Here is a 26,899-nt window from a genome sequence, read left to right as displayed (position 1 = left end):
TAAAAGAAAAGTTGTCAAGCTTTCATTCAAAATACTAAGATAAGGAAAACAAATCGATTTTTTTAAAGTATCGATTGCTTCTTCTTTTTTTTTCTTTTTATTATTTTATTTATTTATTTATATTTGAGAGAGACTGAGTTAAAATAACATCATTCATAATTCTATCATTGGTATTTATTTCGTTAAGAAATTTAGTGAGGTGCTTTGGTTTGATTAATTGCAATGATCCGGTACGGTATTTCACCGATATATATATATATATATATATATATATATATATATATATATATATATAGTTGTATATTTGTATATGTAGTTGTATATTTATTGTGTGTGTGTCATAATCTTAACATAATCTAACTGATAGTTAAATCACTAACGTTGAATAATTGTCGTTAAGACATCAGCTTGAATTATCATGGCGCTATTGCAAATTACTTGGTTAGTTTGACATCGTGATTTTTTTGTAGCACTGGCTCACGACGGATGAGCTAAGGAAACAGTAATAGCATCTTGTTGTACTCTTTAATCAAAAAAATAAATTAAACTATAAGATATGCAAACTTAGTAGTGGTTAAGAGGATGGGGAACAACCCAGGGTTATTGATTCGTTTCCAGGAGGTTTAGAGGAGCAAACGTACCGATAGTAAGCAGTTCATAAATACAACAACACTTTATCAGAAGCCTACACAAATTGGGACAACCCCTTTAGCGACTTTTAACTTGCTTAACCTTAGAGTTCACGCTGTATATTTTGCTTTGTTTTGTATATGTTGCATTGTATTCTAATGTTGTGTATATTGCATTGTATTATAATGCGGTATATGTTGTATCGTATTGTATTGTATATGTTGCATTGTATTTTATTAATGTACATGTTGCATTGTACTATATTGCTGTATATGTTGCGTGGTATTGTATTGTATATTTTGCATTGTATTGTGTTGAACATTTTGCATTGTATTGTGTATATTATTTTTGTAATTTGTATGATGCTTTGTGCTGTTTATGTTGCAGTACACTGTGTAGCTTTATATGGTACAATAAATGATGTGATAGCATTGTACCGCACGGCCATTACATGCAACATAAAGGTACATGAAAAAAATAATCTGTTACTTTAGTCGAACAAAAGGGCACTTTAGTCGAACAAAAGGGCACCACGAATGATGAGATTAAGGCATTAGGTATTCTAAAAAAATGACAATATCAAACATAAAATCAACTGTATCGGACACATAATATTCAGTGGTTGCACTACATGTTTAATATAGCTCGCTAATATGAATATCCAAATGTTGAGTACAACCAAACCATGACTATAAGTCTATTTATACCTTAAACGTTTCAGAAGTAACTTCACAAGTACAACCATACAGAGTACACTGGAAGACAACATATATATTATCATCACAGATTTTGCGATAGCCTTTTGCAAAAGGTCAACATTTATATTTTGAAGAATACATTAAATGGTTATGGTGCCATCAAAGCTATTTTATGGACTTTGCACCTGGTAGACAGAAGGAAGTTTGCCATCTAGTGTGTTCTCCAGGCTTATATCGAGGTAAAGTGTAATTGTAGGGATAACACAGTTCCAAAGTCTAAAGAGGATCAAGTTGACAAAACACTTAATATGTATTACATAAGGTTATATACCAAAGCCTTTCCACAGATCAGTCGGTAGCGTCAAAAGGGTAACTTTTTTTGTACCTAACGAGCACTTCCTTCTCATCAAGCCAACTGGTATAATTTTAGAAAGACGAACTGTGCCTTTGCAGAGGCCATCATAGTGGAATCACGTAAGTTATCATTTCTCTTTTATGAATAAATCACAACAGAATAGTCTCTGTATCTTCAGAGACACTTTCCTAGTTGCTTGCTGACGGAGTACAGCATATCTTGTCAAGTATTTTCACGTTGCTGAGCTTATTCTAACGCACCAGTAGAGAGTTCAAATTAAACGTTGATTAGTAAGGACAGTTTCTAGCAATATGATTGATGGTAATATGACATACATTCCTTCTAACAATAGACTAGGGTGTCAACTATGAAGTAATCCAGACCTTCTCAGCACTCCTCCCACCCCCCCCCCATCATCAAACCAACCTCACCCCTACACTGAAGTTTATGTAGAGTCAGGGATCCGGATGGTAACATTTGATTTATATTTAAGTATTTATGAAATCTATAAATAAAATAGGTTTTAGATCTTCTACGTGTCGATTATGTTTCTGTAGTTTGGAAATGAGGATAATAGAAGTCTTAATCTGGTCCAAGAATCCCTTTTTAGATGCACGAGCATACCCTATATATATCGCTGGAATCGTAAACTATAGTGTTACTTATGAAATCAAATATCAGTTCATACTGTTAACACTTTCTCGTTACGAAATCAACCTAGATCAAGTCATCCATTCATGTTGTCATTCATCCAATCCAATAATAAATTAATCCCATGATGTATACCAATGGTCCATCAATTAACTTATCCACGCAACATCCAACAATCCACGCAACCCTCACAACCCATCTTTTCATTCTTATATCGATGGATCAAACCATATTTATCCTTCTCTCTTTTGAATCTCTTTTCTTCTTTCATTTATCAATAGAGATCAATTAATCAATGAGTAAACTATATTAATTTTCATGATTAAAATATTTCCACCTCTCTACAGATTGAACACAAATTAAGAAAACATCCAAACGTCATTATGGAATCTTGTTCTGGATGCGAAAATTCGGATGAAACGGTCAAGTTGAAAAGCCTCTCGTGTGGCCATGGGTTCTGCTCCAAATGTTTGTTTCAAATAACCAGGAATCAGTTTGGTTTCATGCCTTGTCCGAGTTGCAGACATTCTACCCTCTATGCTCTGGTTGCTAGTACTCGCTACCAACAACTAAGTGGAACGCTATGCAAATACCACGCACAGCCACTTGACATTTATTGCCATCTGTGTGCATCCATGATCTGTAGGGTATGCACCATGCTAGAACATCGTCCACATTTTGGTCACATATTGCTCAACAAGAAGAACGAAACGGAAGACCACTTTAAGGACCTCTTCGAAGCTCTCCAAGATGTCCATATCGCACACAAACGGCTAGAGGATACTTCTTACAACATTTTAAGAGGTCTACGGAAACAAACAGATATAATCAACAGAGAAATTCAAGAGATATCTGACCGTATTGTTGACCAACAACACGAAATGTTTCGAATATACTTGTCATCGGAGCAGTCAAGACTCAAAGACACCTACAACATAGTCAACGACTTGAAGAAAAAGGCTTCGGCTGGTGGGATTGACAGTAAAAAATCTACCAATTATCTGAGATCTGTCATCGAAAAGGAGTCTTCCTCGGAAAATCTTCCAGCCACCGGGTGTAAGAGATACATCGAGAGACCATTCTCCTCATTGAGATGTGAGCTACCAAGAGTCAGGCTGTCCGTTACCATGTCCACACCACCGACACATTTCGAAGACTGGCTTGGTAGAGCTATTGGAGTTTTGTGGGCTTTACCAAAACAGCTGTTGCTGGTAGTCGATGAGCGTCTAGGTGGGGGTGAAGACCTATGCATTTATTCATTCAACGCCTCTGATTTAAATAAGGTGGAATGGTCACACATCGTTAAGTTGGATAGTGTTAATTCTCGAGCAGTTCTTTGCCATCAAAGTTATCGACTGTTAGATGAGCTTTGGTTTTGGGTGGGAGTTGGAGACAAACTTTTCCAATTCAAGCTTGATTTGAGAAGCGATGGTTGCCCCATGAAATCAACAAGTCAATTCTGCCTTCAATTACCATCTACTAATTCTGGTATGACCGCCGTTGTTTGTATAGGTAAGGAAACTTACATCGACAACAAATTTATGGTCATAACTTCCTCTACCGGTAATTCGATGTTGACCGCGTTTGGATGGAATGGTAAGCATGAGGAGGATATTGCTTTAGGGAGGCTGTCAAACGTCATAACTGACATGGCAGTTCGTCCCATAGAGATGAGTCTTGTCATTTGCGATGCTGGTTCGTCAATAGTCAGATCATTTCATGAAGTGTCCCTGAGTAGTCTGGAGCAGTACAATTTCACATTAACATTCGGTAAGTCTGATGAAGCTATTCCGATATCTGTGACAAGCAACAGATTTGGAGATGTGTTTATCCTTTGGTTGTCATCTGAGATCCGGAAAGAAGATGTCGTCTACGCAGTATGGAACATCACCGCTCAAGAGCATGAATCTAAACGCACGTTTGTCGTTGCTGTCGGCAGCAGTCTGGAAACAGGAATTCCAGCAGGATTAAGCTGCTGGGATCACGATATCGTCGTCTGCTTCCAAGATGGTAGACTCAGGATATTGAGGAACTTCTCCTCAATGAATGCCAGGGGTGACGATGCCGGTGAAGCAAAGGCGTTGCTCTCAACTCCGAGGAAGACGTCGAGAACTGCGAGAGTATCAACACTTAATTATTCTGCGTCGCTGAAAAGCCCAATAAAATCAACTAAACTTAACTCGAAACTTCGTCTCGGTGAAAGTTTTGATTAAGAAACGCCAAACAATAAGAAATTACCAGTAGTGTAGTTAGTAATAATATCCATGTTGATGAACAAATCCTCACAAAATAAATAAGAAAAATCTTGTTCCGTTTGGTAGATATCATGATTTAAACATTGTGTCAATGGGGTTGCCATTTTCTCAACTTTTGAGGTGAAATGCCAACATAGTGTTATATTAAAATTCAATGATATTGAATCAACATTGGCAAAACCCGAATCCCGTTCGAACTTAAACTTTGTCATCTTTATTTCTCCAAGCTACTTGTTCATTTATCATTTGTTTATATTAGGCAGTCATTTAGTGTATTATAAAAATATATATATATATATATATATATATATATATGCGTCCATGGCCTAGTTGGTTAGGGTGTCCGCGTACAAAAACTGAACTAGTAATGTTCGATACAGGTGACAAACGCATACAGTGGAATAACGACCTTCCTTACCGGTTTCGAACCTCTGGACATACAATCAGCGTCCATAGCCTAGTGGTTAGGGTGTCCGCGTACAAAGCGGGAGGACCGGGTTCGAATCCCGGTGGAGGCTGGAAGTTTTTTCACTGTTCTGGATTTTCCAACTCATTACGTTTTCATTTATATATATTCATTTGCCTTTGTCGTTTACCTCCATTCCATTAACATAAAGTCTGTTCAAAGTATCTCGTTCGAGATCTGGCTTTAGGAATCACAAATGATTTCGAGTTGGTTAGCATCATGTTTGATCTCTAGAGTAAGGCAAAATATGTCACCAAAAACAGAACTAGTAATGTTCGATACAGGTGACAAACGCCTACAGTGGAATTACGACCTTCTTACCGGTTTCGAACCTCTGGACATACAATCAGCGTCCATAGCCTAGTGGTTAGTGGTTATATATATATATATATATATATATGTATATATATATATATATATATATATATATATATATATATGTATATATATATATATATAAATTTATATATATATATATATATATATAGTGTTATTACGTCGCCTTATATATATATATATATATATATATATATATATATATATATATAGTGTTATGACGTCGCCTTATATATTCCTCCCCCCCCCCCCTTCCCTTCCCTTCCTACCACGTCACATTTTATTCCATCCTAGCAAAATTTGGGGCTTTTTGTTTGGATACAGTGGTTCACGATTTATTATTTACTTTTTGTTGTATACTCAGACAACCTAAAAACAATTTTCTTTTTTCTTAAGTAGAATGCGAATGATTTCATGTATATTCGTTTTATTTTGTTTTACTTTATTGAGCGTTGTAAATCACACGAAAGCACTCTGTTTTCTCCTATACCGAAAAATCATTATACCTGAATCAAAATACAAAACATTTCATCTAAGTTAATAAAAAATATATCATAAAAATAATGTATCCCTTAGACTAAGTTACTCTCACATTTTCACGGAAATTTATATGAAAAAAGAAGATATTTGTCAACACCATGATCCTAAAATTACAAGAGAATTTCTCGTTTGGTTTCAAAAAGGCCTAATATTAGGTACACGACGATCAAAACTCTCTGCATTTGTTGATTATCTCCATGACGACCGTATCGTTAAATTTCAGTTGATAAGATTAGTGTTAGGTCTAGCTGGGCTTTAGCTTAATCTCTTGCATCGGTGTATAGCAAGATTATCCCAATCACGGCAGATATTATCCTTATTACAGCTCCTTCGTTATAATCTATCATGAGCAAAAGTGACGAAGTTATATTCATGCGACGTAACATTGCCTGCAATAATGATGTTAAATAAATAAATTGGATACTTATTATGAAATGTTGGTATATTTTGTTATTATTAAAGCCAGAACAGCTTTCGCCATACAAACGTTTTCCAAGGTTTTAGGTAAACTTAACAGAAAAAAATACAAGGCAAATCAGAGAGATGATTCCAAATCTGAGCGAATATATGTTAACTTTTGCATGTCATTCATTGGCCAGAAGCTAACTTTACATCCATTAAAACTTGGGGTTGTAGCATATTAGAGGCTACATAGGGAAATTTAAGCAAATTTGCAGCCGATACACACAGATATTACAGTCACTACTATAAATCTTAAAACTATGTAGCAGAGTAAAAGCTGGATCGTGCTGATAAATCTGATAAATCAGTAGCACGTGCTATTAGGATTCCAGTAAGAACTGAGGATATGTGTAATCCGCAAAAATGCATCAAATTGGATTTGTTGCGATTACACATATCCTCAGTTCTTACTGTAATCCTAATATGCACATGCTACCGATTTTTAGCACGATCCAGTTTTTACTGTGGTACAAATTTTAAGATTAATAGTATAGTTACTGTGTTCTCTGTGCTGTGTATCGGGTGAAATTTGTGGGTAAATCGTGAGTGAGAAATAGAAATGTGAACATTTATACGGAATAAAATGTGTGTACGCACATAATATCGCTAAATAACCCTTACAGCAATTTCGTATAACTTATTAGTATAGTTATTTCATTAAGTCAACTACATTTTGTAGTTAAGAAAAATGACAAAATTAAACATGAGTTGGTATAATGAATTGAAAAATATTTCATGATATTGAAACCAAAACGTAATAGCGGGAGTGCATTTTTGTGTATCTATATGTGACTCTATGAAACGATGTTGGAAGACAAAAAAAGTTGTTGATCCCAAGATAACTTTATTAAGAAAAGACACTCATTTAAGAAAGGATTTGGACAAGAAAGACCTAATTAACGTTACTTCACCGAATTGATCCCTTGTTTGTACCTTATTCTCTTTTCATCGAAACTGTAATCACGGGATGAAGAACATAAATTTGTCTAGTTCAGTGTACCTAGATTCGAATAGAACAGTTACTGTACATCATAGAAGCTGGAAGGCCGAGCAGAGAACGAAATGTTGATAATGAACTTAAAACTCATTCTCATATCACGTCAGCCATTCTGTACTCGTATATCAGATAATATCTTCATTTTAACAATGGTCACTGAACACAAACCGTGAGCTAGAAAGATAGGTCCGATATCACGTGTGCACATGTTGGAGCGTTAGCTCAGTGGTTAACGCCGGTGCCTTTCAATCATAAGGTCCCCGGTTCGAGTCACTCCCATATTAATGTATGTCGTCCAGTTACAGAGTTGTTGACAATTAACAATTCATCATCATGGACGTTAAATATGAATGTAAGAGACTGACTTCGGTCAGCTTGCGGCTTTGATAAGCCAATGAGGCTTCTTCGCGAGTTCCTGCTTGCAGGAGGATCTAATATACATACATACATACAATGTTGCCAGTTATAAGTCCGGCCCCTATTACGTCCTTACCCGCCAAGATATGGACGATTATATATCTAGTGAAGCATCATATTAACTAAAAGACAAAATCACTTGTAAATATACGGATTAGTATATTTTAATTACTGAAAATTATTATTTCCGTTTTCCTATATCAGCGAACTTTGTACGCTTATTCCTGACCGCAACTCTCAAACACAAAACATGTGATTTCATAGTGTGTACTCGAATACGTTACGTACTAATAGAATACAACGGAGTCAACAACACACACAAATAACAGAAATACCGCAAAATATGTGAAGGAGAAAACAACAAAAAAGCAGTTTAGTCAAAATAATAAAAATTATACGGTTACCTTTTTCCGTCACCAAAAGATAAGAAAGGTGTGTTTATTTCATAATTTTCTTTTCTCATAAACCAAGACGTATGAAGTAAACTGCGAGACATCGTTGTTTATTTATTACATAAGATGTTACAACAAATCAATGCAGAACAATTTCTCTGTGATTGCGAAACTTTAAATCAAAACATGAATCCGTCTTAAAGCAAATAGAAAAACAATCTTTTACTGTATGTACATCAATTTAAAGATTAGAGAGAAAAATAGGCAAATGGACCAGTTTTGTTCCTGTGCTTCTTGAAGTTTGATAATAAGTGACCATCACTGTGCTTCCTTAGCCTTCCTTGCATATTTGTCGACTTTCTAGCATATTTCTCGATATAAATATCGTACCGATGATCTTCAAAATGTAACTGAGATGATAAATCTGGATCCGAAATATAATTCCTTTGATTCAACTGGATGTACTTTTCAAAGCGAATGAATTAATTACTCCTGAGTTGTGTAAGAGAATGGACCCTTCGCCATCTTCATCATAGCAAACATCCCAGCAGAAACTATCAGCATTCCAAGGAGTAACATACCAAGGGCAAGTCCAACAACGCCACCTGTTAAAGGAAAATTGAAATCAAACATATTATATATTAAAACATTTATATAAAGTTAACGAATTTTTACTGGTCACAAATAAGTTTATGGACATATAAGAAAAAAAAGCCGTTATTGTTTGAGAATTGAGACCTCCGAATTATTGTAGATAATGAAGAGTGTGACATTGCACAATTGGTTAAATATTTATCGCAGTAGAGCAAGGGAAATACTTTGGAGCAGGGAGTCAAATGTTTCTTGAGTTTTGAACAAGAGAGATTATCGTTCGACTCTCCTAGTATATTTAAGGGCAATACAGATGCCATTTAAAACATCGGTATCTATTTCCCTCAAATATTCTGGATTTTACAATACATTTTTAAGGTACAGTGTTATATGGCATATACACAAGTTTCAGTTATTAAGTAAAAATATGACTGACGTATCGTAATGAACACTATGAAAACGTCAATATATACCTGTGCTAATACCGCTACTAGAACCGGAATTGTCACCGGGCAAACCACTCTCTTGCTTCAAACTATTTGTCTTGACGTACAATTGTGTTTGCTGACGTAGAAAGAAAATATAAAACATGATAAATGCAATGACTGACTATACTAAGACAACAAAATTTACTCCTTTCTTTTTGTGCGTGTGTGTATATAGGCTATATATAGGCTATGTATAGGCTATATATTTATATATATATATATATATATATATATATATATATATATATATATATATATATATATATATATATATATATATATATATATATATATATATATATATAGTCATCGGTTGTCCAGATAGAGTGTCAAAATAAAGAAGGAAGAATCAGTATGACGTAACACTGCAGCTACAACGTTCTACATATTATGTTCCATCAAAAGACATCAATCCAATGTGGAGCTAGAAGTTGTACAACTGCACAAGGACATGTGCCAGGTACAGATCAGCTCCTGCCTTTGGAACATGGTGTGTTGTTCTTAGGTAATACTTCATCAACAACCTATCTTCGTTGACCTTAGAAATTTGCGAGTCATCTCCCACTCAAGTCAGAAGTAGCCTATACTATCCAGAACAAAACATAGTCGAGTGCGATTTATAACAAAATTTACATAGGTTTGATACACTTTAGATTAATTGAACACGTTACGCCTTACAGTGACTTGTGCACTTTTCATAGGAACACTATTGTGAAGTATCCTTTTTATTCTCTAAGTCAAATGGATGAAGTTTGCTTGTTGTAGTGTTATAGTATAGCTGTATGGATAAGTGTAGATAGTTCTGATTCAATATGTCCATATTCTCGTCTGGTTTTGCTTTTTTCTTTCCTTAAGCTTTTTGTTCTGTGTTTTGACTTAGTGGAAAAGTAGAGACAATTTCATATTCTAATCTTCCTGTTTCTCTTCTGTTTTGCTTTTGGCTTTATGGACAAAAGTGGAAAATATTCCAGATAACGATTCTCCCAAGTTTCTCATCTTTTCTGTTTGTTTTATTTATTTATTAATGTAATTCTATTTAAGTTTTACTGTTTAGTTTTTGTTATTCATTATTTTTTTCTTTTTGCTGTTGTTGTTGTTGTTTTGTTTCATATGGATACTTAGAGGAAATTACAAAGAGTCATATCTGTATCTTTTACCCCTCCATGGTACTTGAACTGTATGGCTAGTCCTTCCGCAACGGCTAGTTGGATGTTATCGTTGGCTTCTGCTAGTGTTGGTTGAGGCATAGGAGTAGCTGCGTCCCCCTCCACAGACGGGTTTTCCAGGAGTGTGTATGCTATTACCATGACTCCATCGTCGTTCTCACTTGCCTAGTAGCAAAATAAACAAATAACAATTTCAACAACAAAAAAACAACATGGACGAACTGAATCGCTAACTTCTCTCATGGAACCAAGTTATGAAGTAAGTCGATGCTGTTCATAACGTCATCCTTTCATTGTATATAAACTATCTTTGCTTCATAAAAGTATTCTTAATTTATGTAATTATTCTTAATTAATTTAATTAATATAATTATCCTTAATTATATTATCATGTATTTAAGGTTATTAATTATCCTTAATTAAACATTCAAATTAAAAGCAGAACGCGTGTATGTGTGTATCTATATATATACCAGAAACAATCTCGCATTTTGTCGTGTTGACTCAAATCGATTGCGTCCATTCGTTATTTGATTGTTTGCTTGTTTCTTATTTGCTTCTTTGTTTGTTTTACAGTTTCTTCTTTCGTTTGAAAACCAAAACAACCCTTACCCGCAACATGGATACTCTTGAGGATGCCACACCAGCTGCCTGAGCAACACTAGCATGCGCACCAGCATAAAAGTTCGGTTCATTGTGAAGTACGTAGTCGTCATACAAATCTAGAAAAAAAATAATGGGTACATACATGGTTGTAGGTTCTTTATTGAACCATTGTCCACAGCAATGAAAGCACATAAAAGAATAGACATAATTAATAATAAATTATCGTTATTATTGTCTTAATCCATGGTATTTACAAGTTTAAATACATGGACGCAAAAATTCTTTCTAATCTTATTACTTAACATTTCACTTACATTTGCCCTCGACTTCCATTGATAAATGTGTCATTTCGTCTTCTTCAAAACAGGAGCTAACGTCAAAATGGCGGTAATTGACCGGCTCGTTGTTAAACATAAACAGATGGCTTTCATAGTTGAATTTGGTTTCGACTCCTGACATCTACATGAGTAAAACAAAAATATTATGAAATCTCATTAAACCCGAGAAATATCTTCGAAACTGGAATCGGGTACTTGTAACAACTTATTAAATCAAATAATGGTTGCGATTTAACTGAGACACAAGTTTCATATTAATTTCTGATTTTTCTCCTGTAAAAAAAAGTCTGCCAATTTTACAACTAACTTAGCCTATTTGAAGTCCAAAACTGTGAAAATTGACAATTTTAGATATTTTTAGAAATTTAGAAATACAACCTATGGGCTAGTATGAATTATCAATACCACTGTGAGGTGAGATCAGTTACCACAAACAAAGGACAATGCCCAGCGGGGCACGATGTTTCACGATACCAACGTGATATAAAACAACATTGCTTGAAGTAATACGATAGTTTCCAAAAACGTATACGATGCGATTCAAAGCCAAAATTATGTGATACGACACATGCTGGTATTCACAGGGAAAGCACCCCCCCCCCACCCCACCCCTCCGGTGCGGACACCCAGCCCCACATCTCACCTCTCTTCATTTAACTTCTGTCCTCTGTTGTAGCATTTTTATCAGCGTTTGTGTAAATATTGACCTGAAAAGTGAATTTTAAAATACCTTCATGTTCATTTTCAATCGTAGCATAACTGGTATATGGGTTACACCATGGTGATAGCTCGCCTCCGCTGTCCAGTTACCCTATAGTGTTGAAAGAACGAGGCAAACAATTACATAACATATACACAAGCTTTTAATATCTATTTGATATTACCTTTGAAATATATTCATAGTTTTCAACCAGTGGCGGAGAAACAGGGGGGGTTGGGGGGGTTTTAACCCCCCCACTTTTTGAAGAGGGGGGGTTGGCCCACACAATCAACCCCCCCTAGTTTTTGCCAGTAATGTTCTGTTATAGCCTATGTTATGTGCTCCAAATGGCATAATAAATCAAATTATTAAATTTGAAATTGTTAAAGTCATTTCAACCTTTTACCTGGTAGGCTACATCAACAATTAACGACAGAAAACCGAGTTAGAATTGACCCACACATTATTTCTAGCCCCTTTCCCCCACCTTGCGCATTGGAACTTGTAGCTCATAGCGCTAACTTCACCCCACAACAGACATACACAAAATAACGTTTTGCTGTTGAATAGCTTTGGAACTGTATACACTTGCCAACTTCAACGAGGTGAAGGAAGGAAAAGAAAAAGAAGAAAGAGAGAAAAGGAGAAAAGGATGGAGTAGAAAATACGGCAAGAAAACGGGAAGAGAAAGAGGAACAGTGACAAAATTATTCGAATTTGTAAAGCAAACAGCAGATATCACATCATATCAGTGAGCATGAAAATGGCGTTCCACGATAAACAGCCTCCAAACCATGGGCGCAGATCCTAGTGAGGACAGCGGGACGCGTCCCCACCAACTTTTTCAGTAGTGGTGACATGATATACCGTGTCCCCACCAATTTTTCTTGACCAATAGCTGCATTTCAAGTTCCCCTGTATTGAACTTTGGCGCAGTTTGATCCAGCATTATGCAAATGACATGCAGCAGTTCTCATTTTATTGTATTTTATCCAGTTGTTAAATATAGGACGGAAATCGCATTTGCGGCAGTCTATAATTGTCTCTGAGGACCCTAGACCCATCTACTTGGATTATTTGTCCCTGATTTGTTTTCTGCAGACGCCCAAGTATTAACCCAAACTAAATTTCTAAGCCATGAAATCTAAAAGTTAAGGAGGTTTGGGAGCATTATTAGGTCTGGGAAGTGTTATTTCCGGCGATCTGGGAGGTATATTTCCCCCAAAAAAATCGTACGCTACGCGCGAACCCATGGTCGCGCTCCGCTTAGATAGTAATACGCGCCCCTGGGTTAGAAAATCCTGCATACGCCCCTGGTTAAATGCAGCTTTTCAAGGCTTGGGCAATGCCATTTACTGCAATCTGGGAGGCAATATTTGCCAAAAATTTCTTGTGCACTTCGCGCCAACTTATGGTGGCGCTCCACTTAGATAGTGAGCCAGCAGTTATGACTTTTTATTTCATCAATGGCCTGCAACCCCCCCACTTCTGACAAGAAATCTCCGCCACTGTTTTCAACCATCATTTGTATTGCCTGCAATTTTAGCAAACTGAAGAAAAAGTGATAAAAATAATCTTTACTTGAAACAATCAAAACGTATAAGTATCAAAATTAACACACCTTCCGTTTCCCACGCACACACATATATATATATATAAATATATATATATATATATATATATATATATATATATATATATATATATATATATATATATATATATATATATATATATATAACCCTCTCTCTGTCTGTCCCCCCCCCCCCCCCCCTTGTGAAATGAAAGGGAACTGGTGTACAAATCTCACTCTTGTAAAGAAATATTCCCAGGTAGAGTTGACTTCTGTGCCGGGTTGATCAGTGAGGTAAGATGGATAGTCTTGTCGGAAGGCGATCCAGCCCTCTGTTTTCATCCCTCGAACTGTTTCCTGAGAGAGGAATATTACATCGTGTTAAACAGAAGTGAATATAAACTATTGTGTGGCGTGCGTAAATTTGAACATTATATTATTCGACTGCGATATTTTGCGTCAAATTATCTATACGATTACACAGAAACTTCATGTAAAGTAACCCATAATGAACGCCAAATAGTAAAGTCACGCAGTTGTATATACATTCAATATCTGTGCATCACATAGAGCCTATGTGTTTCCTGTATAGTCACTGGCTTCAAAATGTGTTGCTTATACCACAGCCATTTGTCTCTTTAGTATATAATCCGCTTATATATACACAAAACCCCATATTTCATTAAATCCATAAACAAAGTAGTTCTTTGTCGCTCCTTAGTTTTTGTTTTTTGTTTACGATTGAAAATAGCATTTCATGAGGCTGGGCGATACGGAAGGTTACAATGGCTTCTGATAGACACTTTCAGCTAAGGAATGGTTCATTACAGAATACCGCCAACTAAATATTCTGGGTAGTCCAGTTAACAGTATATGAAGCATATATGTATATATATACATGACGTTTTATTGCTGAGGCCGCTATATATATATATTTCGAATCCTGTTTGTATCCAATAATTTCTTTGATCTTCCAAAACTGCTCGTAATTTCCCGTGTGATTCTCTGCTCATAATTTAATTATTAATAATCTGAATCGATTAGAACCAACTACAATCAGTTATAAAGTTAAGAGAGAAAAGTGGGGGTCATAATCTGTTCCCATTGTGTCTCATTGTAACTGTCCCGTGTTTAGAGGGTCAGTATTGCCCTGTTCCTTCCATTGTTTTCTCTCTTTTTGTTTGTATTGGAGATGGGACATTGTCTGTCGTCTCCTTAATCCTATACATCCCCTCCCCCACATCCTCCTTTTCCATTTATTGTCTGCGGGATTACAGTATTGTAGAATAATCTACCAATTATAGTCGCGTGATAATTCCTCCAAGGATGTATAGGGCCATGTCCAAAGGATTTCCTCTTTGTAAACCCCCTATCATCCTTTGTCCGAATGTATCACATCTGAACCACTCTCCGCATTCAAAAGAATAAAATCCCTGCAAGGCACTCTTCAGTAACGACAGAAACCAAATGAATATAGTTTATTGATTAATTTCTAAGTCCTCCCCCTCCCTCCTCCATTTATGACGTCAAACGACGCTTTTCTTTCGAGAGTATCAAGAGTGCAAATGAACATGAGAGAAAAACAGAATAATCGATCACAAAATCGATAACTAATCGAAAGAAATTGTGAGACGGTGTTGTTAATCCTGCACAATTGCAGATTAAGTCTGTTCGGTTGGACATTTGTATTCTCCAGAGAGAACTTAGATGATAGAAAATGCTTTGTCAGGCTGTGAAATTGTTTTTTCTGTTCGCTCGAGAACAGAACAAACGAAGAGCATGCCAGACTTGATTACAGAACATCGCATTACGTTCATCAACAAAGTACCCCTTTTCAACAATATAATTCCCCCCTTGTTAATGACAAGTACCCCGTTTCCATTTTTGTAATGAAAAGTGCAATTTGTTAAAAGTGACATCTTGTTCTTTTTTGAAAGAAATTAAGAGAATTTAAATAGAATGTGGCCTTTTGCATGAAAAATAAGGAAAACAGTTTTGTTAAGATGTGCCGTTTTGTCGAAAGGGAACTTCATTCAAGTTTTTCAAATGCCGGAATCTGTGATACAGAATTCACTGCAGAGAGTCCGTTTTTGTTGTCGGGACGTTCTAAGTCACCCGATACACACAGAGAACACATTTACTACTGTAATTCTTAAAGTTTTGTACTGCAGTAAGAACTGGATCGTGCTATAAATGGGTAGCATGTGCTATTAGGATTACAGTAAGGACCGAGGATATGTGTAATTCCAACAAATCCGATTGGTGGGATTACACATATCCTCAGTTCTTACTGTAAACCTAATAGCACATGCTACCGATTTATCAGATTTGTAAGCACGATCCAGTATTTACTGTGGTACAAGATTCACAGTAGTTACTGTAATCTCTATGTTAATCGGCTGTCTTAGTTGATATTTGCGGTCTTGCGACCTCAAATCAAAGTAAAATGTCTGCTGCCCTTCGAAGTGTCTGCTCTTTATCCCACCTCCACCCAGATTGAATCCTCTACCGCCCCCCCCACCCCTGGTGACTCACCTCTCCTTGCCAAACCCAATAAACTTCATCCAGAAACAAAAGTGAGGCAGAAGATCTCAATGCCACGTGATCATCAGGGGTGATTTCAGCTTCACCGGAGAACTTCGAGATATTCGTTATAGTGCATTCGTCAGTTAGTCGGTTCATCTGGTAGCTAAGCCCTAATATATTATAAACACAAACACACAAACAGACGGACATGAATTCACTCAACAAAAATACAGAAGTCTAAACTAAGAAATTTAATATGCTTAATATCTGTAGATTAATATACCAAAACCTTGGAAATTGCATGCGATATTCAAAGTCAATTTGGTTTCAAGAACACCTTTATTAATCTATGTCAGTTTTTTTTTTATAGGATGCAAATGTTAAGCAATCGATTAAATTTTATTGTTTAGTTGTATATGGAATTTTTTGGACCAATCTAATTTCAACATCTCCTTTCAATGATATCACCTATCTTTTCAAGTAGTAAGTTAATAAATGATAAAAATAAATTAACTTCAAATTATAAAGCGGCAGAAATTATGCCGTTAAGAGGAATCCAGTATTTAATATTATGATGTACGGTAAGCAAAATCGCCAAGTATGTATGTAATAAAATGAAAGAATTCAACAAACAATTTAAAACTTTGAAAGAAATAATCAAATTTTACAAGCATCTTAAACAGATATAACGAGAGTAGCATAATAACATTCTAACACTATTTATGTGTGAGAATGTCCGAGAAGACAACGTTGCTACATGTGGTTACCGATTTTTTTTGGCAGCATTATGGGCCTAAAAATCATAAAATACACTGTAGTATATATTTAGTAGTCTAATTATTCGTCAATGAAGCTTTAAATTAATCAGTGTCAAAATATACCCTCACAATTTATCATTTCTCCTCACCTAAATTATAATCATGGACTTCTCGGATAGGGTCTTCAGGTGCTCCTACTGCACCCCAAGGTTGATACTCAAATGCCATAATCTGAGCTGCATAATTGTAGTATTCCTGTCGGGAATCAAATGTGAAAAGCTGTATTAAAAGGATAGTACACCCAATTGTATTATAGTTATCATATCCTCTGAGAGGTGCGCATGCGTCGTTTATGTGTCATGTTTTGTATTACAATATTTTCCAGACGTTTCCTGCCCACATTAATATTCTCCCTCCTATCTGAACAGGGCAATGATAAACCGCTCCCCTCAGCTCTTTTTTCTTATACACACAACCGTACATGTATATAGCTTCCAATTCCCCATTCCACGCCCAACCCTCCATATATATGTATTGCAAGACTAGCTGAGCAATGATCAAATTATGGTTAGTATAGGAATCAATCAAGTTGAAACATTGGGTATACCTAATGATGCATGATGGATGTCATATATTCGCTAACAACTGATAAGAAATCCGTGATGGAGAAAGAGAGGCAATGGACAGGTCAAGTTGAATACCAGTTCTCCCACTGACGATGAAAATGCGTCCCATATCCCCTCCCCCTTTTTTCATCCCACCATCACCACCTCCACCTTCTCTTCAAAATGAGGAAGAGAAGAAAGGGGGTGGGGGTAGATATATAACGATCGCTACAAACTAGAGACTGGATGGCTCAGTTGGTAGAGCAAAATGATTGCAATGCTGGGGTTACAGCAGGGTTCGCATCCCCTTCTGGTAAAAAACATCCCATTTTTCTTGGTTCATTTATTGATAACAAGCAACAGTTTATGGTAAAGAAGATATTTTATCAAAGTTTTCCTATGTAAACGGTCTTTATCCCCCAACCATCACCCACCCTCCCTGTTCCCCCCCAACTTTTTTTTACATGCGTTCTCTTCAGCTTAACTACATATTTATCGCATATTATGTGATGAGAGCTTACCCGGAGGTTATAAGTACGGTTGTATTCTGGGAAATTGACTTCCACGTTTACACTGAATGCATCTGGAAAGGAAGTATCTATTTCCTTATCAGTGACGCGGCCATCGCAGACGACTCCAATGGGTGGCTGTTAAAAATGAATTAAATGAAAATATTAAAGAAACATGGAGGGGTAGGGGAGGGGGTGATGAGAGAGCTACACTTTATAGAAGTATAGATCTAATTGCATACGTTATGTCAAAGAGTAGAGTACTCTTGCTTCGCATTTGCCCCTCCCCCTTTTTTCGTTTTATTTTCTTGCTGCCTCTAAAGAGAGACAAATTAAAATGACTATATCACACACGACTTGGAAGTCTTCATTCTTTTCAACAAACTTACTTTGAATGTCTTTCTATCAAGATACTATACCCTCTTTCAAAAGCTGAGCAAATGTCGTTGCACTCGATGGTAAGCTCCCCCCCCCCCCCTTACCCCAACATTCCACCTCCCTATATGGCGTGTGCTTCCGTCTATCAGCAATGAAGGAAAGTAATAGAGGGACACGATTACCGTACTTATCGCACATCGTACTGCAGATACACATATACGGTACACATATCTAGCGACTGGCGGACAACTTTTGCCAAAGGTTACCCATCAATAAGAAATTATCAGGTGCCGCCTCAGCCCTTTGTTTGGTCAATGCATTCCTTCTTCGGAAAATAACTATCTATGAGATGCATTGTAGAAAACATTCTTCTCTTACTGACCTCAAATTCTCTATCCGTGAATATTGGTTTCGTATCCACACCGATGAATTCGTAAACGTGATTAAAGTATCTCTTTGGTATAATGGAACCGGGCCGATTGGACCCACCTGTGAAAACAATCAGTATATTCCATGAAAAAGAAAATCTAGAAGACTTTTCCGATAATCGAAGTAATATTTGCACACACATGTATCTCTTACAGATAATTCTGATATTATATAGTATCTTTCATATTTATAATTGTTTATGTCCATACTATAAAGATATGTCTCCTGTACCCTCTCTTCCTACTCTGCTTACATGAGGTTTAGACACAAGCCCGTTGCTAGGGGGTGGGGCGTGTCCGTCCCACGTGCAGATGACTTCCCCCTCCCCATCCCACCTGTGACACCATGCGTATAAAAGTTTACGACTTACAGGAATATGAGTATTCTGCCCGTCCTTAACTTATTGGTGCCCCTCCCTCAGAATCCCTGGGTCGGGGCTTGTTGAAGCAACCTTCCCTACCCACAAATTTTACCGTTGGTTTTACTGTCAAGGGAGGCGCTAAAACAATCACCCCCCCCCGTAACCCCCCACCCACTCCCTTTTTTCTGCACGTAGCCCTGTGCATGATACGGTTTAATCAATAGATACATCTCCTAAACGAAATGGCGCCTCTTCGTGTTTTATACTAATGGGCATCATGCGTTTTTCTATATCTTTCAACAGTGATGTGATAACATTCTGTTAATCTGTCGGGGGATGGTGGAGAGATGAGGGGTCAATATCTGTAAGCTGTAAGCTTTTACTTTTCAATAACGTTTCTCAGTATCAGCCTCGGTTCTGCAACCCCTATATACAGATCACTACTCACCTGAGCCATTTAAAGCCGCCCTAACAGGGACCTGTTCTGCTCCGTTCGCCATTTTGTAGCCTGGCTTTGAAAAGTAATAATCCAGAAGGAATGTATCTCCTCCCTGTTCGTTATAGATACAACTCTGCCATCGATCACATTGAATACCACGTATCACTTCCTCCCCCATGTAGGTCTCGCCGAACTAAAAAGACCAAAAAAAAAAAAAAACGGTGACGTCATCACGATAATTATAGACTTACTTGTTGCAAATTATATCTCTTCTTCAGTAACATCATTATATTACCTCTAACTTTTGGGAGTCAGATAATATTGCAAGAAGTTTCCAAAACTAAATGTTATGGAAGATCGAACCGCCTAATTATTCCAAGATATTTGGTAAAGGAGTTTTCTTTACGGCCCGTAACGTCTTAGACTTGAACGCCCTACCCATGCGCATTGCTGGTTTTATTTTGTGGGTTCTCTCAGGGCCTTCTACTCCAATCAATATTTCTCTCAAGCCCTGGTTAAAAAAAATTACTTCAGAACCCTTGACTATAAGATGGTAAATTTAGACAATTTAGTGAGGTAAGATCTAAGGTTCTCGGTGAAGTAAATTCTCTTCAAAGAGGCAGTGAAGCAATGCGTAGAATCTTTGAGAGAGGCTGACTACAAGTTCCCGCCCATCTGGCATGTGAACGCGGACGAGCAGATATCCTCTAGGTTTGTCAAGAAGTATGAACAGGGGGTAGGAAGCTTCCAAAAAGTGGGGGCACAACATCAGAGGGCACTTTCTCATTCCACAACCACCACTCGTTATGCTATAAACCGATACACACCAACCATATCACTTAAATATATATGATGTGATAGTATGCTATCAATACTTACATGGTGCGCTGCAACACTATTTTTTTATGTATTGAGAATGTTTATTGTTAACCGTGCTATAAAAAGATATGGGATGCCATTTTAAAAATAGCATTTACAGACTGAAAATAAATTATTAAAATAAAATATTGAAATTAACAAAGGCTAAAGATATCCAATAGACAGTTCTTCATCAAAGGAGCACATTTTATTTGCCAGTAGGGCACATTTGCTATATTGCAAAAAAAGTGGGGCACGTGCCCCCAGTGCCCCCCCCCCTGGCTATTCCCCCATGAGTATGCATAAGCCCTGTTCTGCTACTTTGCAATAAACCAAATATGCACAGACACATGAAGAAAAATTACCTAGAAAAGGTGTAAAATGTTTCCCCAGACATGTTGGTGTGTTCTTTATTAATTTCAAAGAACTCACCTGTGAACCGAAGGTAAATATATCTTTAACGCCCCCTATATGGCCCGTGCCGTTAATGTTGACGAACCCATACAGGTTGAAGGGAACATCAGTCATATTGTAAACGAAACACTCGTCTGAGAAAAGAGAAGAACATTTTGTTGTAGAATCAAATTATCAGTATTTAATAAAAAAAATTAAGTACATTTTGGAAAACAACCTAGAAGGTTTGTCTTTGTTTGATCCAATTCCAATCTTTTTTTGAGTAATAATAACAATATTTGACGCAGTTCTTTGAAATCTGATTTAATCATGTGATCGAATGCATGTTCTTAAACTGGATTAATTTCCTATCTTTTCGTGGTGTTGTCCATCGAAACTTTAACAGCAGTCCTATAACGTGTGTGACCAGAAATTGAAACGATAGCTGGGAGAGATCGTTTATGGGAAGAATGAGTGAGTTGAACTGAAGTGTGGAGGAGGTGAAGATGTTTGCAACGAATTATCACATGTATAAAACCCAAACGAAATGTCTTAAACTTGTCGTGCTTTATCCAAGGGCGGCGGAACCGGGGGGGGGGGCACAGGGGGCACGTGCCCCCACTTTTCCTCAGGTTAAAAATGTGCCCTTTTTCTACATAAAAATTGAGGTGTCTCAAGTTAGCAAGAGGCCAGGGAACCAGAATGAACACTCGGGAAGGGCCGTTTCCGGCCATCTAAGGGGTTTGTAAAACTAAAAATTTTCTTGTACGCTCCGCGCCAACTGATGGTGGTCCTCCGCTCAGATAGTCGTGCATACAACTTCGCAAATCCTGGCTACGCCCCTGACTTTTAATGAATTTCTGTGGGTCAAACTCAAAGCGATTTTGAATGGAAAAAATTGTTAAGATATTAACAATAAATAAACTCTAATTGGGAAGATACATTAGCAACTAGCATGATTTCACCTCATTTTGTCTCAAAAGAAAACGTGTTCCTTGTTTCCCAATTTGCACATTGGATATTGCAGTGCTAGTATGCATATTTTCCTTGAAGGGGGGGGGGGGTGTTGCTGGAGTGATGTATATACGCAAATAAGATAAAACAATAAGAGTTATAAAGGGTACTAAATATAAGGCTGCATCAGTCTAATCGACTTTGTCGGTGCCCCCCCCCCCCCAGATTAAAAGTGCTTCCGCCTCCCTTGGCTTTATCTTATACTTAATGGAGAAAGTCAGCCGGATCACCCACATTAACCGTGTAACGGTAATTCTATAGCCGAGATGGGGTGGGTGGGAGTAGGGGGTAACGTGGGGGGGGGGGTGACGACTCAAAGAGTATAAACACAACTTCATACCCTCAACTTTTAACTTCTATCACCAAGGTCTAAATATAATGCTATACCATGCAGTAAACAGGAGCCATTATTAGAGAAGTATACTACAACTTTAACGATTGTTTTGGTTGTGCTAAGAGGAAAATGTAGCGTCATACCGTTTGTCGGTTTCAGAACGAAGGGTAACTTGTTGATAATAAAGAGGAATCTATGGTCCAAAGGTGAACTGGATTAAATGGATTCGCGTAATCACAAGGTTAAAATGAGGTTGGCTTTGTTGGTGATTTACACGATTATGGCCTATTCAGCGATAAAATTGACAAACACGTGATGGAAGATCAGGTGTTCAATCTGCCAGTGAGCTAAAAGCACACAGGATGTAGAAAAACTGGGGGCGGAGCGGGCGGGCGGGACGGGGCGGCCGGCCGGGGAGTGGTTTTTTAATCGACCGTTTCAATTATATTTGAACAATAGAAAAAGGTGTTGAGATCCATAGAAGGGGAGGCCTTTTAGCCCCTTGCACCTCCTCCCGGCATTATGATAGCAGCTGTCTTTAAGTATATTCGAAAGATATGTGTGAACTAGCATTAATATACTGCTGCAGGAAAGTGCACAAACATGATGAACTTTCAGCATGAAACAGAAATCAATTTATCTTTCATTTTAGGGGTTCATAGGAAGCAGATAATATTATTCTTGAAGAAACTTGCAACCGTCCTGTTAGTACCATGGCATGACTATTTTCGTAAAACACAAAAGTCTTCCATCGTTATTTCTTGAAATCTTTGGTAACTTGTTATACAATATGCTAAAACTTTTCAACAATTCCTTTCCTATATGGAGGTCATGACCCTTCCAGACATCGAGGAGGGTCAATTTTGAGAATGGAAAGCCTCAGTAAAGGAACAGTGTTGTGTATTTGGGACGTTAAAATGCGTGTTAAAGTTAGAAAGTTTTAATGCCCAGTCTCTGAAAAGTTAGCATATTTGAGGTAACTTAATTTCAATCACCTCTTTGTTTATATGTATACTTCTTATACTTACTTGTGAAGACGTCAACATTGATACTTTGGCCAGTGTAATAATCGTAAGTGGAGAAGATATACTTCGAATTGGAAATAGAAAACGATGAACCGCGGTTACCGGGCCCGTCATACGTCTCTTCAATCTCGGTACTATAATTCCGGTTGGCGATGTTTGCTTCTACGAATAACCTATATCTGTCGGGTAGCACGGGTAGAGGTGGTCCATCAGTTGATCCGGGACCAGGAGTACAGATATCGGGATCTGGTTCACCGGTTATGCCGAATATGACCGAAGCAATACAAACGAATTTACAGAACCAGTTCCACGTCATCTTGAAGGCTAGTCGTCTAAGTTCCTTGGGTATTATATAGAATGGTAAAGAGTTTAGTTAGTAATACAATTGTGATCCAACAAGCTTATATAAACTCTTTACGAAGTTACTTAGACTTTAAATTGACCATGCACCGAACATACGACAGAAAATGACGATGAGAAAAAAAAGGTATCACCCCCCTCCTCCATTACCCCCACCCCACACCCCTAAAAGTAGAATAATGCGTTAGAATGTATAAAATTTACAGCATATTATTAAACACCGACCCAGGGATTTGGAATGGTGGTAGGGGTCAGGCAAAGGATAGGTTTTTATGTACAGTAACTCGCGAAGAAGCCTCATTGGCTTATCAAAGCCGCAAGCTGACCGAAGTCAGTCTCTTAGATTCATATTTAACGTCTATGATTATGAATTGTCAATTGTCAACAACTCTGTAACTTGACGACATACATTAATCTTGGAGTTACTCGAACCGGGGACCTTATGATTGGAAGGCACCGGCGTTAACCACTGAGCTAACACTTGATGTTGAAGTTGTCCCATGCGACGGCACCATAGACACCGGCTTTAAACTTACCGGAGCCAAAGGCTCCCCCCCCCCGTTACACCATACAACACCCTACACAAGCATAACGTAACTTAATGACACGACCCTTGTTCCTAATTGGCAAATAATATAGTATTCAAGATTCCGTGTGCTACAACTTTTACCTATATAAGGGTATAGGAACAGGTGGGTCAGAAGAGTTACTACCCCCCCCCCCGTCCCCCATTACTTTGAAAATATGGGGGCAGAAGTATGTTTCTGCCACTGATTTCTAATCATGCACCCACAGTCTTGACGGATCATTATGATATGATCCTTTGTATTACAACAAAAAGAGTGCCGAACAATAAAATTATCAATTTTAATTACCGTATGCCTCCTTATCCGTTGAAATTTCAACAAAATTTTGAGAAAAAAATGTCGAACTATAGATATCAAACATTCGGGATATCCCCCCCCCCCACCCCGGGAGAAAAAAAGAAGTAAAACTTACAACCAAAAGAGGTCCAGATTTAGAGGAAATTGTCAAATATTTGTGAGATCAAACGTTCGAAATTTGAGTTAAATATGTGAAAAGTTCAAATGCCCCGTCTTGACCATTGTAAAAAAAAGTCTTCTGTGAAAGATCCTCAAAACCTGCAAGTGTTCTTTCATGCCTCATGTACTATCTAAGGCTTCTTCTTCTACGTCACCACTGTTTTATAATCCAAAAATTACGATATCTTGATCTCGGACTTGACCCAGAAAGATAAACAAAAAAAGTTATTATGAAACTAGGCATGTAAAGTAAAGTACTACATGAAACGATACAAAATAGAACAAGAAAATAACATAAGAAAATAAGAAGCCTTCAAGAAGAGCTTAAGAAAATAGGGTATACTCACCTCGTGTAAATCAAAAGAACTTATTCCGTTTATTTCATGTATATACAATGTATCATCCCCTCGTGACTGCAGAGTATATCACGCAATGTTTACAAGACACGTACAAGTGCTATAAAAGCATAGGATAGTAGTATAGAATCGACTCGTGATTACCAGAGAAAGAATATATAACTCTCGAGTAAACAAAACATACGTAATATCAGCCGATAAAAGGGTTCATGGTCCATTTGTACCGCAAACGACACAAAATCGACCTTTTAATTATTTCCCTTTCTCAACCATTTGGCAGTTATATATCGACAGGACGGTGGACTAGCCAAGCAAGGCGAGGGGTGGGGGGGGGGGACATATAACGGGATATATATATGGCACATTTCTCTGCAAACTGTCCTCATCCCGCAAAACCAGTAGTTGAGAGAATTAAGCCGCCCTGCAGTGTTGATCGTCTATGGTGCATATTCGAGATTTTTTTTCCATCCTGATGTTACGTGACAAACTTAAAAGGGTGACTTTTGGCACAACATTAAACCAGTGGCGTCGCAAAGGGGTGGGGAGGAGGGGTGCCCTCCCAAAACAAAGCGTCCCGCAGGTGCTCCCTACCCCAGATACGACATGTAGTGTTCAAGAAAATACTTAAACAAAAACTTTTTTTACACAAAGGACGAAACGTATTATGTTTTGAAACTTTATTCCACCCACCATCACAATTACCAGTTGTTTTCTCACTAACAAGATCACAGACTCGGAGGCCCAGGCGTGAACCGCTAGTGCTTCAACTTCACCACAACCCTGCATGCTTACATGCAACAGTCTTTTTTTTTTGTTGAAAACATTATTAAAGCAAAAGGGTTAATTCTTAATTAATAATTTTTTATCCACCGAAATTAAAAACATAAATATCGGCGGAGAGTCTAACCCCGAAAATTCTTGAAAATAAAGTTACTACAAGTTACAAAATATAGCACCAGATTGCATCAATAAGGACCCTTAATTCATCAAAAATTTCTCAAAGGGGACGGGGAAGGTATGTAACGGTAAACCTCACATGTTTTGGTTGAGTTAATAGAATTAAAAAAAGTACTGACAAAAATAGTCATTGGTAAACATTAACAGTTAGCAGTGGCGCGCGCAAAGGATGCAATCCGCCCCCCCCCCGCCACCTCCGATAGTAAATCGGAGAGAAATGGTCCAGTCGGGGGGGGGGGGGTTATTGCATATCAGCCGTAGGAGAATTGAACCACTACTTCAGGTATAGCGCCCCCTTCTTTTAAACCTGTTAAATCCTACTAAATAGGAGATGACTTATATGACCCCAGGGCAGCACCCGCGCCTCATTCAACATCCTTGATTCGCCTCTGGCCCTCCCATAAAGGTTAACGCCTCTACCTAAATCAATTTGGGGAATTTAATTTTCCGAGGTCAAAAGTTATTTCTAATATATGACGAGTCAGTCACTCAGAAGGGTTGTTTTTTCCGTTGTCTTTTCATTTATTTTGAATAAGCTTACACGGGTTCGTGATTAATAGGAACAGAGTCACGGGAAACTTGGTCAATGTTCCCTCTCCTCTTCCCCTTCCTTCCCTCCCTTTCATTCCCTCAATTCCCTACCCTCCCCATACCCTCCTCTCCCAGGCTCCACCTCCCCCACCCCTTCCCTTCCCTTCTGACCCTTCCCTTACGACCCACCTTCCCCTTCCATTCCATCCTAACCTTCCCTCCCCACCCTGCTTCCTTTTCTTGCTTTAATTTGTACAGAACGTTTACTAAAGGAAAGGGCATAGCATCTTTATTTTCAAGTTTGCAAGGATAAATGGTCACGTACGGAGTGGTAGGCGTTTGAACTTACTACAAGCTGTTTT

At 37.7% G+C, this 26,899-nt stretch overlaps 2 protein-coding genes across 3 annotated transcripts; one reads left to right on the top strand and one right to left on the bottom strand.

The window, feature by feature from the left end:
- The first annotated feature begins 1,592 nt into the window (after window positions 1-1,592).
- On the top strand, window positions 1,593-5,853 carry LOC139966282 (uncharacterized). The gene is made up of 2 exons (XM_071969140.1): window positions 1,593-1,802; window positions 2,682-5,853. The coding sequence occupies exon 2, from the start codon at window positions 2,718-2,720 to the stop codon at window positions 4,545-4,547; it is 1,830 nt and encodes a 609-aa protein (XP_071825241.1). The 5' UTR covers window positions 1,593-1,802; window positions 2,682-2,717; the 3' UTR covers window positions 4,548-5,853.
- Window positions 5,813-25,197, bottom strand: LOC139966281 (uncharacterized). 2 transcript variants are annotated; one of them, XM_071969138.1, is made up of 15 exons: window positions 25,041-25,197; window positions 23,294-23,630; window positions 20,957-21,072; window positions 19,676-19,859; window positions 18,820-18,926; window positions 18,072-18,197; window positions 17,095-17,200; window positions 16,197-16,357; window positions 13,899-14,018; window positions 12,119-12,199; window positions 11,365-11,509; window positions 11,057-11,166; window positions 10,436-10,609; window positions 9,264-9,354; window positions 5,813-8,804 (listed from the first exon to the last, which is right to left on the bottom strand). In XM_071969138.1, the coding sequence occupies exons 2-15, from the start codon at window positions 23,604-23,606 to the stop codon at window positions 8,686-8,688; spliced, it is 1,953 nt and encodes a 650-aa protein (XP_071825239.1). In that variant the 5' UTR covers window positions 23,607-23,630; window positions 25,041-25,197; the 3' UTR covers window positions 5,813-8,685. The 2 variants fall into 2 exon arrangements, with proteins under 2 accessions (XP_071825239.1, XP_071825240.1); XM_071969139.1 differs by lacking the exon at window positions 25,041-25,197 and adding an exon at window positions 24,650-24,828.
- Between the last annotated feature and the right edge of the window lie 1,702 nt (window positions 25,198-26,899).

Source organism: Apostichopus japonicus, chromosome 4 (assembly GCF_037975245.1).
Source record: "Apostichopus japonicus isolate 1M-3 chromosome 4, ASM3797524v1, whole genome shotgun sequence".
NCBI classification, from domain to species: Eukaryota; Metazoa; Echinodermata; class Holothuroidea; order Aspidochirotida; family Stichopodidae; genus Apostichopus; species Apostichopus japonicus.
The sequence above is the reverse complement of the archived record's forward strand: the minus strand, read 5'-3'. Positions and strand labels throughout refer to the sequence as shown.

Bases quoted from the DNA above. Each gene is read 5' to 3' on its own strand.
- LOC139966281 (XM_071969138.1), bottom strand. From the start codon at position 23,606: ATGACGTGGAACTGGTTCTGTAAATTCGTTTGTATTGCTTCGGTCATA. The intron at 21,073-23,293 runs GTAAGTATAAGA...CTCTTTTCTCAG, and splicing joins CAATGTTGACGTCTTCACAA to ACGAGTGTTTCGTTTACAAT. The intron at 16,358-17,094 runs GTGAGGAGAAAT...ATAATATATTAG, and splicing joins AGTCCATGATTATAATTTAG to GGCTTAGCTACCAGATGAAC.
- LOC139966282 (XM_071969140.1), top strand. From the start codon at position 2,718: ATGGAATCTTGTTCTGGATGCGAAAATTCGGATGAAACGGTCAAGTTG.